General features: G+C 39.7%; 1 protein-coding gene across 1 annotated transcript in view; it reads left to right on the forward strand.

Moving 5' to 3' along the window:
- EFNA2 (ephrin A2) overlaps positions 1 to 19,460 on the forward strand; it is a 320,028-nt gene extending 300,568 nt beyond the window's left edge. The window contains exons 3-4 of the mRNA XM_073686174.1: positions 1,675 to 1,740; positions 17,539 to 19,460. Coding sequence (XP_073542275.1) covers positions 1,675 to 1,740; positions 17,539 to 17,657 — 185 coding nt within the window. The 3' untranslated portion in view covers positions 17,658 to 19,460. The remainder of the gene's footprint in view (positions 1 to 1,674; positions 1,741 to 17,538) is intronic.
- The last annotated feature ends 1,505 nt before the right edge of the window (positions 19,461 to 20,965 follow it).

Here is a 20,965-nt window from a genome sequence, read left to right on the forward strand (position 1 = left end):
CTGGTGACACTGTTGGGGATTTATTCAAAATTGAAGGCATACTGAACCAGCATGGCTACCACAGCATCTTGCAGTGGCATGCTATTCCATCCGGTTTGCGTTTAGTTGGACCATCATTTATTTTTCAACAGGACAATGACCCCAAACACACCTCCAGGCTGTGTAAGGGCTATTTGACCAAGAAGGAGAGTGATGGGGTGCTACGCCAGATGACCTGGCCTCCACAGTCACCAGACCTGAACCCTATTGAGTTGGTTTGGGGTGAGCTGGACCGCGGAGTGAAGGCAAAAGGGCCAACAAGTGCTAAGCATCTCTGGGAACTCCTTCAAGATTGTTGGAAGACCACTTCCGGTGACTACCTCTTGAAGCTCATCAAGAGTGTGCAAAGCAGTCATCAAAGCAAAAGGTGGCTACTTTGAAGAACCTAGAATATAAGACATATTTTCAGTTGTTTCACACTTTTTTGTTAAGTATATAATTCCACATGTGTTAATTCATAGTTTTGATGCCTTCAGTGTGAATGTACAATTTTTATAGTCATGAAAATACAGAAAAATCTTTAAATGAGAAGGTGTGTCCAAACTTTTGGTCTGTACTGTATATATGTGTATGTATATATATGACATATGACTATGACTAAGGTAGGTCACCCCTGCTTCAAAACCAAACAATTGCACAGTGGCAGCTCTCATAGCTGTGAAGAAGACCAACAATAAACTGAAGGTGTTGATACTAAATGATCATTACATTATCATTAAGGAGCATTTTCCATTTTTCCATAAATAAAAGCCATGATGGCAAGTATGAGATTATTGAATTTGATCCAGATTGCCTGGATTGATAAATTTGTTAAATTTTTTGTGCAAAGAAAACCGAAAAGATAGTTTTATATGTGGAGGATGATTTTTTGTGAATTTCCAACTTTTAGCAATAGAAAGTCTGTAATAATAATGTGACTGATAACCAGAGAGGAAAGGTTTTGTCTCAATGTTGGCAATCCGAGCCACTTTTTAAGTCATGCTCCTGTCTCGTATGTTATGACCACTTGTCAAATGAAGCACAAAAAGTGTCTAAAAGACAAAAATGGAATGTAAGTTATTTTGCCAAAATTCTGGCTAATTTAATTTAAGTGTGCCTCATTTGATTTTGTTCAAACCATTGAACATAATTATATAGGTAATAAGGTGTGTCTAAAGGATCTCCAAAGAGTACAAAGCTGGGATGAGGAAAAAACATTGTTAAACTATTCGAAATGCCCCAGAATTCTACAGCATTTTGCGACAACAGACTATTATATGCCTTGTAGCAGATTTACATGTTTTAAACACCTTCTGTGGTTCATCTTACAAGGAGGCCTGACTTTATGGGATAGGGGCGTGACTTCTTATGCACAACATGCACAAATTAAGCCAATTTATTGAGGGTATAAATTTAGACTAGATAGTATAAAGGTGAGCCAAATTTAGAAAAACATTTTATAAAATAATAAATAATAATAATAATGTCCAACTGCCTACATTAGCCCATTTTAGTACGTCAGTCCCTTGGTGTCCTGTTAATTGACTTGTGGGACATATAGAAAGATTACTAGAGCCCTTATAATCATATTTATCATGTCATGTGTAAAATCGAATGTTTTATGTCAGTGAATGTGTATACTTTTTTATCTTCCAGCCTCCACCCCTCCAAACTTGGTGGATAAACCTTGCCTCAGGCTGAAAGTTTACGTACGTCCAACAAGTAAGTACCTTAATTTTTCCAATTTGTACTCGTGTGTCTATGTGTACCAGTTATATTTGGTATGATATATACTTCATATAAATAGTGTACATGAGAAGATATGCAAAGATATTTTGCACTGTCTAGCCACTGCATATGCTATTCATGGATCCAAAAGTATATTCTAAAATATTAGCTGTGAAGTACAAATTAACTATTTGAAGTTCTGTAAGGAAGGCACAAGACCACTAGAAACGAAAAAGTATCAGGCAGGTGCTTACCATAGATTGGACCAATGCAGATGACTACCCATACCCTTGGGGCTTTGAATTTTTAGAAACTGGAGTTCACAAGGTAAAATAAATCTTATGGTTGTTCCGGCAGATCATAATGCTTCACTTATAATCCCTTCACTTATTTCAATACATTTATAATTTTTTGTTTTCAACTACTAGTAATAATGATATTGCAGTGGTGATAACCACAGAACTCTTTACAGCCCCTACAAACAAAGATGCTCCCTGTTTACCAGTGAACGAGAAAGTCACAAATATAAAGGTTGCAAGATGACTGAAACTAGATTAGGTGATTAAAGAGATTTTCCTGATTTACAATATATTTATAATCATCAATATTAGATCGGGGGGAAAGTCCAATTCTTGGCACCCGTAAGGCTACGTTCAACTTACCAAAAATTCATTGTGGGAATGTAGCCCAACAATCAGCTGTGTGACATTTAAAAATGTTAAAAAGACTGCCAAGGCATTGCAATGGCCCAAGGTCCTCACTAGATCTTCCTAGTGGACATCCTGGGTGTTGAATGCAGTCTTTCATTCACTGCCATCCTTGGTTTAGATTAAGTTGTATACTCCAAAAAGATAAAGTTTTATTTAAAAAAATGAGCCCCTTTAATGCCATCAAAGGAATTATAATTTTGTTCAAATCATGATAGTTGATGCAAGAACCAAGAGACACATTATTTTTCTTCCCGGAAAAGAGACCAGCTGCAACTAGAGGAGGACTTTCCAATAAAATCCTTTGAGATTTTTTTTTTAATATAGGCCAGTATTGATTTTAGGTAGGAATAAGTAGTACACCGTACTTCTAGAAGGATTATGATCAGGAACGAGAAGTATAGTGTAGTTAAAGTAATGATGTTTAGGCTGGATCTCAGAACATGTAAGGTTACATTCCCATGATTCGTTCTTGGTGAGTTTTTTACTCTGTGTATTTTTGAAAAAATGCAAGTATCCTATTTTAATTAATGGGTGCGGAAAAAGATCTGTTGACCAAACGTAGGCATATGGGTTTTGTTAGTGGCAACAAGGGGAACTAAAGTTTTTCAGCCAAGGAGAGGTCAGTAAATACGTTGTGTCAACAAAGTCTAGAAAAGAGAAAAATCTAACATAGAATCATAATCTAAGAGAACTGGCACTAAAAGTTTGTCATTGGGTAAAGTAGGAATTAGACTTTAACCCTTTCCCGATGCGCTCAATTTCCGTTTTTGTGTTTTTGTTCTTTCCACCCCTTCTTCCCAGAGTCATAACTTTTTTATTTTTCTGTCCACATAGACCTATGAAGGCTTATTTTTTGCAGGATGGGTTGCACTTTTGAATGACATCATTCATTTTACCACATAATGTACTGGAAAATGGGAAAAAATTCCAAGTGTGGTGAAATTGTGAAAAATCCGCAGTTATGACATTGATTTATGGGAATTATCTTTAACGGCATACATTTGTGGTAAAAATCACCTTGTAGTATGATTATGCTAATTGGTATGATTACGGCGGTACTAAACGTGAAGTTTTTTTATTTTGGGGTTGTGTTGCCATTTTACGAGACCCATAACGTTTTCATTCTTCGGTCGAGGGAGCTGTGTGACAGCTTATTTTTTGCTGGGTGACACAACATTTTTATTGATACCATATTGGAATAGGTATGATATTTTGATTGCTTCTTACAGAATTTTCTTGTGGCATTACCAAAAAAACATAATTTTGACGTTCTTGTATCTTTTCCATTTACAATGCTTACTGATCAGGTTAATTATTTTTATATTTTGATAGATCGGACTTTTCTGAATGCGGCAAAACCACATATGTGTATTTGTTTTTTTTCATTTTCTTTATTATATTTATTTTTAATGGGGGAAAAAGGTGATTTACATTTTTTTTTTCAGATTTTTTAAAACTTTTTTTTAACTTTTCACTGTTCTTGTTAGTCCCCTTAGGGGACTTTAACCTGCGATCGTCTGATTGCTTGTGCTATATACAGTAATACCATAGAATTGCTGCATATAGTGAAAATCACGGTCTCCTTTGAGGCCCGGCCACAGGCATGGTATCAAGGGAGCTCCATAATGACAACCATGGAGGCCTTCAACAGACCCTCTGCTGTCATACAACCCATCAACAACCCGCGATCATGTCATGAGTGCGGCGATGGTCGCACTGAATTACACGCCCCCTACCAACGTGTTGTTAATGCCGCTGCCAGAGTTTAACAGCGGTATTTAACAGGTTAACAATCGCTTCACACCACCCGCGATTGTTGGAGGCAGGTTCTGGCTGTAACACACAGCCATTACCTGCCAGGTATGGGGCGAGCTCACCCTGTACATGTATGCCAGATGTCGGTATAGGGTTAAGGGAAGCTATGATAGGTTGTTTTCTTATTTGTAAAATCAGGTTTTTGCGGTACATTATTTTTAAAACCTTTTTGGAAATGTTTTTTTTCTTTTCATATCACAAGCTTTATTAAAAGAACAAAAAAACAACAACTTGGTAATCTAGCAATTTTCACACTGGCATCTAGGGCTCTTTTAGACTTTCCTGTTCTTTCAGGAAACATTTTTAGTTGGCTCCTTATTATCAGAGGCAGGATTACAAAGTAACCCCTCTATACACAGCTGATAACACAGGATCCATTAATGAAAATAGGAAATGTCACATCTGACCCTGCTCCCGCTCCTTTCATAATGATCTTTGCACCCTCTGATTAGTCACTTCAATGTAAAAGATAGGGTCGAGATTCTTCAATTGTGCAATGTACATGTGATGTTCCCTAAAACAAAAGAAAATTGGAGTCTAAAAAATCAACGTTGACCATTGTTAAAATTGCAAGATTTCTATTTTGTACTTTTCATACAGATAGTGAAATAGAAAAACCACATATTGCTAAAAATGCTTAACAAATACATTTAATACAAAAACTTGATTTAAACAATAAGTCATTTTCTGATGATGGCTTCCCTTTAAAGCCGAGGTAGGGAACCTCAGGCCTGTTGGCCATTTACAACCCATTAACCTTTTCTCTGGCCTCCGGGCAGATTTCCGGGAACCACAGTGCTTGGGCCGGCAGCCCTTTAATTTCTTCTTGCTCTGTGAGCACATGAACGCAGTATTCACTACTGAACGCTGAGGCGCGTGCAGTGAAAGATTATGTCCTAACACCAGTGCCAGCGTTAGGATATACCTTGTGGGAGGAGTTAGCGTGCAATTTGTACCGCCCCCGAAGGATGGTATAAAGATCCAAAAGGCCCTCAGCAGAAAAAAGGTTTCCCACCCCTGCTTTAAGGTGATCTCACCATATTCACCAATATTTACAGGTACATGTCTTTTCTTAAGATCTTCACTGGAATAAACAGTAAACTCTGGAAGCCATAAGAGCTTTAAGAGCTGGAGGAAGGTCATAACCAGCCAATTCAGTCCTGAGGCCGGGGTCACACGAGGGTATGTTCTCTCATGTGAGAGAATTGTGCTGATTATGCTAATGAGACTCGGATCAAAATTTCTCAGAGTTTGATCCGAGTGTCACCTTAGTGTGATCCGATTTTGTCGCATGAGAGAATCGCAGCGCAGGTCTGGAGAAAATGGAGAACTTATTTTCTCCATCTTTTCCATGTTATCGGTGTCCGTGGTAATCGGACTGCACTCAAATGACATCTGAGTGCAGTTCTATGTTTCACATGCACCCATAGACTTGCCTGGGTGCATGTGATATGAATATCAGATGCACTCACAGCATGCTGCGATTGTTTTCTCATGCCTTTTCGGCATGAGAAAAAAATCGCAGATCTGCGCTCCCCCATAGTATAACATTAGACTGAGTGCAATCCAATAAAACATCAGATAGCACTCAGCCATGTTATATGCTACTGTGAGAGAGCCATAATACAACTAGATAGCCTTTCAGAAAATTAACTTTTCTGAATTTAAACCCTTCACCTCCCCAGCCTGGTTTCACCTTCCTGACAGGAGAATTTTTTCAGTTCTGACCGGTGTCACTTTGTGAGGTAACAACATTGGAACACTTCAATGAATCCCAGTGATTCTGAGACCGTTTTTTCATGACATGATGTACTTCATGTTAGTGGTAAATTTTGGTCAAACTTTGAATTTTTATACCTTTAAACCAGATAGTTATGCCACATAAAATAGTTACTAAATAACATTAACCACATGTCTACTTCACATCAGCATAATTTTTTAAATATATATTTTTAGTTAGGAATTTAGAAGGGTTAAAAGTTTATCAGGAATTTCTAATTTTTCCAACAAAAAACTATTTTTTTAGGGACCACATCCCATTTGAAGTGACTTTGAGTGGCCTATGTGACAGAAAATAACCAAACGTGACACCATTCTAAAAACTACACCCCTCAAAGTGCTCAAAACCACATTCACCGGAATTAAAGCAATGTGGAAAAAATGAGAACTTTATTTTTTCTTACAAAAATATTGCTTTGGCCGTAAATTTAGCATTTTCAAAAGGGGAATGGGAGAAACTGTAAAACAAATTTTATGGCCCATTTTCTCCTGAGTACACCAATACCTCATATGTTGTGGAAAACTACTGTTTGGGTGCACGGCAGGGCTCGGAAGGAAAGGAGCACCATTCAACTTTTGAAGCACAAATTGGCCATGTCACGTTTGCAGAGCCCCTGATGTGCCTAAACAGTTGAACCTCCCCGATAAGTGTCCCAATTTTGGAAGCTACACCCCTCAATTAATTTATCTAGAGGTGTGGTGAGCAACTTGAACCCGCAGGTGCTTCACAGATATTATAATTTTGAGCCGTGAAAATAAAAAAAAGTCACATTTTCCCCACAAAAATGTTGCTGTATCCCAAAATTTTTCATTTTTACAAGTGTACAGGAAAAAAATGGACCATACAATTTGTTGTGCAGTTTTTTCTGAGTACACCGATACCCCATATGTGGTGGAAAACTACTGCTTGGTCACACAGCAGGGCTCGGAAGCAAAAGAGCACCATTTGACTTTTGGAGCCAAAATTGTCTTGAATAGAGGATGCCATGTCGCAGTTGCAAAGCCCCTTATATGCCTAAACAGTGGAATCCTCCCACATGTGACCCCATTTTGGAAACTACAACCCTTAATGAACTTATGTATAGGTGTTGTGAGCACCCTGAACCCACAGTTGCTTTACATAATTTTATAACGTTGGGCTGTGAAAATTATAAAATACATTTTTTTTCTCCCAAAAATGTTGCTTCAGCCACACATTTTTTCATTTTTGCAAGGATAACAGGAGAAAATGGTCAGTACAATTTGTTGTGCGATTCCTCCTGAGTATGCCAATACATAATATGTGGTGGAAAACTACTGTTTGAATACACAGCAGGGCTTGTAAGGTAAGGAGCACCAATTGAATTCTGTAGCGCAATTTTGGCTGGAATAGATTGTGAATGCCATGTCACATTTGAAAAGCCCCTGACTTGCGAAAATAGCAGAAACCCCCACAAGTGACCTCATTTTGGAAACTACATTTCTTGAGGAATACATCTATGGCAGTAATGAGCATTTTTAACCCTCAGGCGATTCACAGAATTGTATAAAATAGGGATGAGTAAATGGAAAATTACCAATTTTTCCGCTAAAATGTTGCTTTGGTCCCAAGTTTTTAATTTTCAAAAGGGATAAGAGAGAAAATAGACCATACAATTTGCTGTGCAATTTCTCCTCAGTACGCCTATATCCCATATGTGGTCAAAAACTACTTTTGAGGCACAGTGAAAAGCTCAGAAGAGAAGGAGTGCCGTGTTGGAGTTCAGATTTTCCTGCAATGGTTTGATGGTGTCATGTCACATTGGCAGAGCCCCTGAGGTGCCAGAATAGCAGAAACTCCCATAAGTGACCTCATTTTACAAACTACACTTCTCAATGAATTCATCTAGGGGTGCAGTGAGCATATTGACACATGTGCCTCACAGAATTTCATACCATTGGTCGGTGAAGAAAGAATAATTACATTTTTACCACTAAAATATTGTTTTAGCCTCAACTTTTTAATTTTATATGGGCTAATAGGAAAAATGGACAGTTTTTTGTACAAGTACTCCTGAATGAGCCACAGTACCTTACATGTCGGGAAATACTTTTCAGGCACAGTGAAAAGATCAGAAGGGACGGAGCACCATATTTTAGTGCAGATTTTGCTGGTATGGTTTGTGGGTGCCATGACTTACTGGAAGAGCCCCTGAGGTACCAGAACAGCACAACCCCCACAAGTGACCCCATTTTACAAACTACACCTCTCAATGAATTCATCTAAGGGTGCAATGATCATATTGACAGCGCAGGTGTGTCACAGAATTGTATACTATTGGGCAGTAAAGAAGAAATAATTACTTTTTTACCTCAAAAGTTTAGTTTTAGTCCCAAATTTTACATTGTCACACGGGGAAATATGTAAAAATGGCACCAAAATGTGTCACACAATTTAGCTGAACATGGCAATACCCCATATATGGCTGCACAGTACTGCTTAGCCACACGGCGAGATTCGGAAGGGAAAGGGAACAAATTATCATAGAATAGTTGTGGACTCCATATACAGAGCCCCTGAGTACCAGAAGAGTAAAATCCCCCCTCAAGTGATCCCATTTTGGAAATGATGTCCATTGTGCTCATCTCGTGCTTCTGGAGACATGGACCCCGTAAATTGAGCAGGCTCTCATCACTACAAAAATGCCAAATGTTGATGTTAAATGTGGTTTAGGCACACTGGGGCTCAGAAGGGCGCATTTGGATTTGGGAGCGCAGAATTCACTGGATTTCTTTTGGGGGGCGAGGAGCCATAGCGCTTTTCCAGTTTCCATTGACAGATGACAGACCTGAGTAGATACTTTTTTTGTGGATTGAGTTGAAACTTTTATTGGGAACATTTCACTTAACATTTTGGATCACATTTATCCTGCCTTCTACGCTGAGCACTTACTTTGGGGTTTCCATCTACATCTCCGAATGACATGATTGAGATTAAATCCCTGATAGATCCAACCACTATAATGAGGCAGCAGAATTACTCTGGACTCTGACTGGCCTCTGTTCAGAGGTATCTTTTCATAGGTGTACAAAGCTGTGGCCAACTGCACTTTTATGCACGCTTAAAAAGACGGACACCGCCGGATCAAAGGCCAGACAGCGTCCACAGTGCCTCCATCTGCATGATTATAGGGAATCTTCCGCCAGCGTTCTGTCTGTATCACGTATTTCAGAGATTTACAGGGAAACCGGTGTAAGCGCTCAGCGTAGAGTGAAGGATAAATGTGAGCCGAGCCTTACTACAATCTTTCGGAAGCAGAATGAACAAATCAATAGTAGGTCAAGAATTAGTTTTATTTATTTTTTACTCCGTTCCTTGTGCGATATAAGTGATTAGACGACTTTATTCTTCGGGTCGGTGCGATTACAGAAATACAAGATTTATATCGGCTTTTTATGTTTGGCTGCTGTCACACACTAAAATACGTTTTTTTTTAGCAAAAACAATTTTTTGCATTGCATATTTTGAAAGCTCTTATTTTTCTATATTTCTGCTGACAGTCATGTCAGGGCTGATTTTTGGCGGGACAAGTTGACGTTTTTATTGATATCATTTTTGGCCAAGTAACATTTTTTGATTGCTTTCTATTTCAATTTTTGAGAGGCAGAATGAACTAATCCAACAATTCAGGAATTTTTTTTTTTCATGCCGTTCACTGTGTGGTAAAAGTGATAAGACAGCTTTATTCTTCGGGTCAGTACAATTACAGTGAAACCACATTTATATAATTTTTTGATATTTTGGCGCTTTTACACAATAAAAACTATTTTATAGAAAAAATTAATTTTGTGAGCTATAGCTTTTTATTTCTCCTCTGACTTAGCTGTATAGCTGCTTGTTTTTTGCTGACAGAATGACGTTTTCAGTGATACCATTTTTATTTCTATTGGACTGTTTAATCTTGTTTTATTCCACTTTTTGTTTGGAAGAATGACAAAAAAAATGTTTTTTTGCCACTTCTTTTTTATGGCGTTCACTGAAGGGGTGACATTTTTATAGGTCGGATCGTTCCAGATGTGGCGATACCAAATATGTATACTTTATTGGTTTATTTTTACATAAATGAACCTATTTATTGGTATAATATTTTTCCTTTTTTTCCAATTTATTTTGTGATATATATTTTTTTTAACTATTTTTTTACTTTTTTACTCAGTCCCTCTATGGAACTTTAACTTTTATTACTCTGATCGCTGGTATAATGCATTGCAATGCACAAGCAGGCTTCCGTAGCTGGCGGACCCGGAGATCGCCATGGCTGCCTAGAGTTGCCACCATGACAGTGATCGGCACCGATTGGATGGGTGAGGGAGCCCCCTCCCTCCCCTAGCCTCCTAAATGTTGTGATCAATATTTGGGGGGTTAAATAGCCAGGGGTGGTGCAGGCACCGCTCCTGGCTGCGACAGCCAGGGCTCGACTATCACGTAAGCCGATCGCCATGACGTACCTATACGTCAAAGGTTGGGAACCTAAATCCGAACATGTATAGGTACGTCAGAGGTTGTGAAGGGGTAGAATAGCCATTGTTTTATTTATTGATTTTTACATAAATCAATAGTACACATGAAAATAAGAAAATTTGTAATATATATTATCAGAGAAATCCGATTCTTTCTTTTCCTGGACTGATCTTTTTTCTCAAAATGGTCAGTTCATGGGTAAAATCTGTCTTCCCACTACTGAGAAACAATTCTTGCTTATAAAGTTCTATGGAGAACTGTAACTGTTATTTCTGAAGAACTTGCCACAGAATGTATCATATCTCCTCCCTCCTGTCCTTTCCACAGAATTTTAAAAGCACCAACTGCCATCTCCTATCCCTGTAATGGGAAAATCTGTCTTCATTGATTACAGATTTTACCCCTGTAGAGTAATATGCAAATTGCCTCTTCAGGGAGGAAGAGGACTTGAACCCTATAGCGCCACCTGTCGGAAGCAGCAATCCTACCTAGCCAAATCAGTTCTCATACTCTGCACTGACAAGGGGCAATACCCTGAAACACCGTGTCTGCAAATTGAGATTCTGATTTGGCTTTTATCCTAAGTCATATTACAAGGCTCGTTAAAGGTTCGATAGTGACTTGTAGGATTGCTGCTTCCAATAGGTGGCGCTATAGAGTTCAATTCTTCTTCCTTTCAGGAGAGGCAATTTGCACATAGAATTTCCTAGATGAGGAATAAGCTTACTTATAATGGCATGCCAGAGCCGGTATGTAACTCTCCAGAAGGAGAAATGTTACTCCTTAGACCTCAGTCCAGATCCTCTCACCTAGCCAAATCAGTTCTCATACTTTGCACTGATGAGGGGCAATACCCCGAAACACCGTGTTTGCAAATTGAGATTCTGATTTGGCTTTTATCCTAAGTCATATTACAAGGCTCGTTAAAGGGTCGATAGTAGCTTGTAGGATTGCTGCTTCCAACAGGTGGGGCTATAGAGTTCAAGTCCTCTTCCTCTCTAAAGATGCAATTTGTATATTAAATTTCCCAGGGGAGCATTGTACAGCAAGTAAGCCTCCTTAAATGGCATGTCAGAGCCGATATGTCGCTCTCCACAAGAAGAAACGTTACCCTTTACACCTCACCCCTGAAGAGTAAAAGAAAAAGATCAATCTTGGAGGAATAAGAAGCAGATTTCTCTGATAAGATATAGCACAAAGCTACTTACCTTCATGTTTACTATTGTTATCTGGAATCATAATTAAAATGATGGATATTTTTTAAATATTGTATTCTTTTCAGTCTTGCTTTACAGTTTTGATCCTTATGCTATAGTGAACCATGCTTGTTTTACCTTTGTCCCAGCTATGAGTTTTGTTTGTTCTTGGTGATTGGCTATATAGTATGAGCAATCAATAGCTATTCACAGTAATGGTTGTCCTATTAACGCTGGCTAACCAAAGACGAGAGATCTGAGCGACTTCATGGTATTCCTGGCAGGGTGCAGCAACAAAAGGCATAGTCATGCATAGCTGAGGTCAGAACATTTAGGCCACATGCATAAGTTGAGTTTTTTTACATCAGTATTTGTAAGCCAAAACTAGAAGTGGAACAGTCCAAGAAAAAGAATAATAGAAACACGAGCACCACTTCTGCATTTTTCACCAGCTCCTGGTGAGTTTTTGATGTTGTAGATTTCCTGCACCATTTCTGCACTCAGTAAATAAAATAGGATACTTGCATTTTTTCTAAAATGCCCAGCGTTAAATGCTCACTAAAAGCTCATCGTGAGAAAGTAGCCTAAGGCCTTGCTCCAAAAAAATCACATTGCACTCGCACCAATGATATTCTGTGAGGCTGTTTTCATCTGCAAGTTTTTCCTCAACTGGAATCGGGCTGAGGAAAAAATCACAGCATACTGCGTATGGCCGCGTTTTTCAGGATGCAAGTCAATGGATGCGAGAAAAAAGCAGACGGCACATGGACCATCCGTATGCAGTCTGATTTTTGCGCAGCTCAAGTCAAAGGAACCAAAAAATTGCATCAGCCAAGCACAGGAAGTTCACAGCCAGAACACTGAGGATAGATGGATAGAATAGATAGATAGATAGATAGATAGATAGATAGATAGATAGATAGATAGATAGATATCCTGCAGATGTGTAGTTTATTGTTGAGCTTGTTAGCCTTGTTTAACCTAATAAATAATTTTAAAAAATAATGTGGGGTCCCCTCTATTATATGAAACCAGAAAACATAAAGCAGCTGTGGGCTGATATTATCAGGCTGGGAAGGTCCATGGTTATTGGGACCTTCCCAGCCTAAAAATATCAACCCGCACCCGCTCCAGAAGTGGCACATCACATTAGATGTGCACATCACATTAGATGTGCCAATTCTGGAGCTTTGCCTTCGCTCTTCCTGGTTGCCCTGGTGCGTTGGTAATGGGGCTTGGGGTTGATGTCAGCTGTAAATTGTCCAAAAACACAGCTGACATCAAGCCCTGGTGTTAGTAATGGAGAGGTGTCTATCAGACACCCCCATTACTAATCCAGTAGTGAAAAGTAAAAAAGACGCACACAAAAATAATTTATTTAAAATAAAACACTCCCCAACATTTTCCCTGGTTCGACAATTTATTGAAAAAAAAACCCCATGCAAGTGTAAAGGGCTGCAGAGTGGTAGTCATGACCGAGCTGCTGTCTGGTGTCACTCTGGCACTTTATAGACAAATGGTGTGCAAGTCCCACTGTGCTGTTGGGTATGGGGTGCATCACACTCACTTGTAGGCCGCAGGCCTCCGCTGCCTCCAGGCTTCTGTACTTAGAAGCTGTTGCACACAATTCAGGGGACACCAAGTTCTTTACAACAGGCAAACGTTTACTGACCAGTTCAAGTTCATCAGGTGGTGACAGGTGGGATAGTGCACAGCAATTAACATATTCCTCCTTTTTAGTACAACTCCTCTTCAGTCCTGTCGCTAGTTTGTTCTGGGCTATCCCCAAGCCCACTGACTCTGTCAGCTTCAGGGATTTCCTGTCCACCGCGGCAGTGCACCCGGGACCGGCCATCACCTTTCATCTATGCGGGTCCCTGTCCATCTTCCACTGTACGGCAGAGGACACGATGTGTCCGGCAGCCCCTATGGCAGGCTTTGGGCTCCGGACGTGCCAGGAGCAACCGCTTGGGATCCCAGTAATGCCTCAAACTGTCTGGAACAAGTGACTCATGCTGCCCCTAGTAACCCACTGCACCTGAACTTGACCTTCACTAAGCACTTCCCTAACTCTCTCTAACCACACTCTATCAGGAAGTGCCCCCACTTTTTATTAACACTAGTGCCCACCCACTGGGCTCATTCTATCATTAACTATTTCCTATCTCATATGCTAAACCTATTATCCTTATCCTATGTCTTATGCTGTTGCTAAACCACTTACTGTATAAGCCATGCTTATGCTCTCCTAAGCTAATCCTATGCTTAATCTGTACTATACCCTACTCACATTATGCATTAACACTTCACATTACTATAATACATTACGTAAGATGCACATCACTCTTGCATTCAAAACCACATGACAGTATTCGCATAATGCACTTGGTGTCTTCAGGGGCAGGATCAGGGTAAAACAGTCTACAACCCTACACAGGTCCGACTTAGTCCAGGGAATTCGATGTGGTCCACAAATGGATACCTGAAAAAACATAAAACGAGAGAAATACAAACAAGACAATATCCCTCGTTCACCAATTTATTATAAAAAAAAGTTCCAACTCAGATCCGAAGTAGTCCAGTGCCTCCCACGACATTCCCCAAATCCTTCGTATATAGCCTATGGAGCCTCTTTCCAAGGCTCCATAGGCTTTAGCAGCAGCCTCTCCGAGCTCACGTTGCGCTTTGCGAGACTCGGCGACTCTGATGAGCGGTAACGTTACTGATGTCACCGCTCTTCAGAGCTGCCAGGTCTCTCGGAGCACAGCATGAGCTGCGAGTGGCTTCTGCTAAAGCCTATGGAGCCTCAAACTGAGGCTCTATAGGCTTTATACGACGGATTCGGTTAACGTTGTGGGAAGCGCTGGACTACGTCGGACCTGCATGGGAACTTTTTTTTCTAATAAATTGGTGAACAAGGTACAATGTCTTGTTTTTGTTTCTCTCTTTTTATATTTTGTAGGTATCCATTTGTGGACTAGGTTGGATTCCCTGGATACCGTAGACCTCCTTGTTTTTTTTTTTTTAATAAATTGTTGAATCAAGGAAAGTGTCTGGGAGTGTTTTATTTTAAATAAAGTATTTGTGTGTGTTTGTTTTACTTTTTACTACTGGGTTAGTAATGGGGGTGTCTGATAGACACCTGTCCATTAGTAATACCAGGGCTTGATGTCAGCTGTGTTTTTGGACAATTCAAAATGATGATGACATCAACCTCATTACCCCAATTGTCAACTCACCAGGGCAATCGGGAAGAGCGAAGGCAAAGCTCCAGAAATGGTGCATCTAATGTAATGCTCCAATTCTGGGGCGACTGCGGGCTGGTATTCTTAGGCTGGGACGGGCCAAAAAAACATGGACCTTCCCAGCCTGATAACATCAGCTCACAGCTGTCTGTTTTACCTTTGCTGGTTTCATAAAATAGGAGGGACTCACATAATTTTTTTTAAATTATTTATTTACTTGGCTAAATAAACCTGAAAATATGTAGAATAAACTCCGCATTGGAAGGCACTAAAGGGTACAAGTTTATAATATGTAGAGTTTTTAAAATGGTATATCTGCAGGGTATCTATCTGTCTGTGTAATATTTATCTGTTTATTATCTATTATATATCTAACATCTTTCTATCATCTAGCTATCTGTATCTCTATATAAGATTGCTTTATTTTATAAACTAGCTTTAAATGACATAGAGAATTACAGTATGTGAAAGATAATGTTAAAACCACATTGTATACGGATTGCATACGCATGTCATACACATGTCGTAGGGATGCTAGGTGAGGAAAAAAAATCGCACTTTCGCATTGCAGTCGCATAACATACGGAGTGACATACGCATGACACTTGTTCCACTTTTCGGAATGAGGGATTTATTTCACACTAGTGGAGCCAGGCCTTAGGCTGAACTTTTAGTGAGTTTTTGGGCTGCAGAATTTTTGCACTATTTCTTCGCTGATTATTTAAATTAGGTTACTTTTGTTTTTTTATTGCGTTTTTGTGTGCATTTTTTAATAAGCGTTTTTTTCTCTCTTGTTGGCATTTCATGTTTTCAATAAAGATTTTTTGTTTTTTGATACTTCCTGTTATTTAGCTTTAACAAAATTTTCTTGATATACTACTGCGCTTTTGATCCATTTCCGCAGAGGAAACGCGCTAAAAACACATGCGTTTTTTGGCTGCAGATTTTCCACATCTAATGCAAGTCTATGGGGAAGATCTGCACAGAAAACTCAGCATAGTCGTAAGAGAAATTTGACATGTTGTGGACTTGAAAGCCGCATCGCAGGTCAATTTACACTGAGTAAACTAAAAGCACAGTGGGCAGGAGATTTCTATAAGGCCAGTTTCACACGTTCGCATATCTCCAATACCAGAAAAACCAGTACCGGAGATATCCGTGTGTCTGAGTGTGTCACACGTGTGGCAACCGTGTGCCACCAGTGTGCTGCATTATGATCACATGTACCAGCTCCTGGGAATCAGTGTATAGTTAGCGCTGTTCCCAAGCGCCGGGTGCTGAACACTGCCCTCATCATGGTTCCCTGCCAGCGTTGCGATCAGCACCAGCAGGGACAGTGATGAGGGTAGTGCTAGTCTTCTCCCGGTGTCCACCTGTGTAAAAATAAGAATAAAATACTAAAATCCATATACTCACCTCTCCTAGGTGTCCCCCGCTGTAATCCATGCGACCGCTGCTGCAGAGGAGCCGGGGAGAATGAGCGGCTCCGGAGATGTGCTCGGTGAGTGACAGGATACCGCTCCTGAGCTGCAGCTCCAGAAAGGCTCATTCTCCCCGGCTCCTCTGCAGCAGCGGTCATATGGATTACAGCGGGGGACATCTAGGAGAGGTGAGTATATGGATTTTTTTTTTTTTTTTTTACACAGGTGGACACCGGGAGAAGACTACCACTACCCTCATTACTGCCCCTGCTGGTGCAGATCACAGCACCGGCAGGGAACCATGATGAGGGCAGTGTTCAGCACTGGCGCTTGGGGACAGCGCTAACTGTAGCGCTGATTCCCAGGCGCCGGTACGTGTCACACGCATGACACACGGATGTCATCCGTGTGGTACGTTTTCCACCAAAAAACGGACTTGTCTCCGTGTAGAGCACACAGACCCACGGTCCGTGAAAACACACTGAGGTGTGCACAGACCCATTAATTTGAATGGGTCTGCGTGTGTCACTGTCTCCGGTACATGTGGAAACTGTCACCACTTGTACCGGAGATACTGACGGGTGAAAGAGCCCTAAATCCCATCCACTTTGCATGAAAGGTAAGATTCTGCATTTTTGACACAGCAAAAATATGCAGCTTCGAAAACGCACCAAAAGCGCATTGTGGAAACGAAGCCTAATAGTGCTGCCATACGCCTACTCTACCTCCACTAATGTCATCAAAATGACTCATTGTGTGATTTATTTAATATACATTACTAAAATAAAATGTCTGCAAGGCAAAGTCATAGTTTGTATCATGTGAACCCAGCATTAGTCCTAGAAGTGAGAAAAAGCTGTATACCCAATATTTACTATAGCATTGGTTGCAGAAGGTTTTTTGGGGAAAAAAGCACTGCACAGCTAATTCAGTACAGTTGACACATACAGTATGTATATTCCATGCCTGGAGATATTGGAGATTTCCACATTTGGTGTCTATTACATAATTTATATGGTGCTTTGTAAATTATCTCAGTAAAGGTACTATGCAAATGTCAACTGTAGATGCAGCTCTGTTTATGATTTTATCGCAAACCATGATGCCATAATGATCTCTATTCTTTGTGTGTTTTTTTAACCTCAGATGATTCTCTTTATGAGTCTCCGGAGCCTATCTTCACCAGCAATAATTCGGGCCTAAGTCTCAGGGTCCCTCACTCCAGCCTTGGTTTTCTTCTGTTTTGGACTATCATTGTCTTGTAGCTTTTTGATGGCGATTAGCATAACATCAGCATAAAGACGAGGGAGAATAAAGGAGCAAAGAAGAGGCTGACACCTGGAAATCTGGAACATTTATATGAGACATGGACTGAAAAGAAGTGAATTCCCCTCATGAGAACAGTATGAACAACCGTGACTTCTGCCGACATTAAAATGAGGGCAAAGCTTTGCTTACTAAATTGGGGCCCACGCGTGCAGGTTTGCTGGAGTTTGGAGCTTTCCAGTAACTTGCTTTTTACATTTTCAGACCAAATGTAAAGTCTTTTTATTTTGTATTCTTAGTATGTTTCCAGCATTTGCACCAGTAGAACAACATAATTGTGGAGATTCTTTTCCAATATGTTTGTAATGGGTTTCGATTCACTCTGACTATTCTGTCATCTGACACTTCCTTCCATTCGCCTGTCATATTCCATTCCAATTTCTCTACTAAGAGTTTGGATTCATATCGTGAAATATTTTGTGGATGTGTAAGGTGCAAATATGGAGGAACCAAGATTGGTTACCATGCCCCTGTCTCAATGACTACACAAGGCAGCCCAAAACAAAAAAAACGATTGTTTGTCTTCTGTAATAGCTCTTTAGTGCTTCTTTTTTTGGACAGAAAATCTCACTTTAGACCCTTATAATGTCAATTTCCTTGTAACAATTCAATTTTTCGTCATTCTGTCCTTCATGGTAACATCACTGAACAGCTAGTGCTAAATAATTAACCTTCCTCTGTGAATCAGTTTATTAAGCTCTTAATCGATGAAATGTGCCATGTGAAATTTATTGATCCAGACATCAGAGTATCGCCTCCTCGCCGTAGAGTATTTGTTCACAAGAACCTACACATATTATCAAGGATATTGACATCAGTATTGTAACTGAGGGTTCACACATCATTCTGTAATTCTACTTTTTACACACAGATTGCAGTACATTTCGGGAACACGGTAATTGCCCATTCTAGCGGGAGGGGGTCCTATAAATTATCTTGAGTTCATGGCCATCAGATGCGAGTCAGAATGAATGAGCAATAGTGATGACTGTGATGTATACAGCCATTACCCTTGGACTTACATATATAAATATATATATATACATATATAAATATTTTTTAAGTTAAAAAATTAGATGAAAAAAAAATAACATAAAAGTTTATATAAAAAGTCAGAAATGCTGAATAACTCTATTTGTTTTAAAGGAATAGAGAATTTTTGTGCCAATATTATACAGATTTCCAAAAAGAAACCTAGTAGAAAACCTTTAATGGTGCTGTAAAATAAATTAAAAATAAATACGGCTGCCTCTCAGCATAGGTAAGAAGGACATTGAGGAAATCAAAGTGAAGTGTCTGCGTTCAGCAGTTCCTAGTACCTTTATGGCTGTAATGTACATGCATCCATCATGCCTCCGCTTTTCGGTGGTGGCATGCTAACAATTTCTAACTTGCACTTACGCTCTATGTGCTGGTCTGTCTTCTCCAGTCTTCTCTACTCCGTCACCTTTTTAATACAGCAAAAAATAAAACGTGGTGTTGTTTCTCAAGCTCCTATGCTCCAGTGGCAAATAAAAACCTATACTATGTCTGTTTTATTATCCATATGTGATTCTCCCATCTCATCACTCGGTATCTGTCTGCCTGCTATAGGTGCAAGTCTCAGACACTTCATCCATGTGTGTAAATAGAGCCAGCAGGTATACTGTGATTTTCTATGTATTGCTGACAATGAATTTTATGGAAGTTGTATGATTTATAGACTAGGAAGCAAAAACTTGCAATAAAATACATTTTATCCACTCTCGTTTTTCTGTGCTGCTGCCTAGGGTCATACGTTTTTTGAAAAGATCTATAAAGATTAAATAGAATGATTTATTTATTTTTTTTATTCTCTTTCCCACCTAGTGGGCAATCATATACTGACATTTATAATCTTTCATGCAAGGATGAAAATATTTAAACAGCATCATCTGGTTGTGCTTTCTACATACTCCAAGGGAGGGAAGCTATCATGTTTAGGCCTCATTCAGACATCTGATCAAAATAATAGGTCCGATTTTCATGTACGCGAAAAAAAAATCTGAGTTTGATCACAGTGTGGTACAAGTGTCATCCGATTTTCTCGTACGTAGAGAAATTTAAAAAAAAAACTTTCTCCACCTTCTTCATTCTGACAGTCCGTGAGAATCAGACCACACTCGGATGTAATCTGAGTGCAGTCCGATTTCTTTCACGGACCCATTGACTTTCAATGCTGATTTTGATCCAACCCTCAGATCAAAATCAGGCATGTCTCCGATATTTTCTGCGGACCACTCTATTTGGGGGAAAAATGTGACATGTTTATGGCCCCATAGACTATCATAGGTACAAGTGCTATCTGTGAAAGTCATGGATAGCAGTCGTACACAAAAAACGGACATTTGAATGAGCTCTTAGGCTGATTTGACATGTTAGAACTCAATATAATAAACTAATTTTGCAAAGTGAGAGGGCTCTGTATTAATGTCCTGAGAATGAGATGTTCAATAAGCATACTTTATTATTATTATTGCTTATTTATATAGCACCATTGATTCGATGGCGCTGTACATGACGAGGGGTTACATACCAGATACAGACATCACTTATAGTAAATGAACTAACAATGATAGACTGGTACGGAGGGAAGAGGACCCTGCCCCTGCGGGCTTACATTCTACAGGAACCGGGAAGGAGACAGTAGGTTGGGGGGTTGCCGTAGCTCCGATGTTGTTGAGGAGCAAGGTCATGGCAGGCTGTAAGCTTGTTTGAAGAGATGGGTTTTCAGGTTCCGTCTGAAGGATCCAAATGTGGTAGCTAATCGGACGTGTTGCATACTTGGATATTATGTTCTGATGTCCAGATACTTTGGGCAGTACATTACATATTTTGGGCCTGATTCATTAAGACTGGTGTTTTGTCTTACAACTGCTGTGCACCTTCGCCAGAAATGTTACTCGAGTCAGGGACTGGGTATAATTTACACCACTAAAGTCTTGTAAATTTTGATGAAATTGCTGAGCCAGCTTTCTAATGTCCCATCCTGCCCAGTCCTGTCCCCAGAATAAAACCAACAAAAGTCACTACATTTTTGTGCAATTTCGAGTTGCACAGACATTTTGCGACATTTGATGATGTTTTATATACAGTCGTGTGAAAGTGTTTCCCCTCCTTCCTAATATCTTATTCTTTTGCATGTTTGTCACACTTAAATGTTTCAGATCACAAAACAAATTTAGATATTAGACAAAGATAACACAGGTAAAAACAGAATGCAGTTATT

Source organism: Phyllobates terribilis, unplaced genomic scaffold (assembly GCF_046119375.1).
Source record: "Phyllobates terribilis strain yellow unplaced genomic scaffold, ASM4611937v1 Scaffold_1__5_contigs__length_1240528914, whole genome shotgun sequence".
In the NCBI taxonomy this organism is placed as follows: domain Eukaryota; kingdom Metazoa; phylum Chordata; class Amphibia; order Anura; family Dendrobatidae; genus Phyllobates; species Phyllobates terribilis.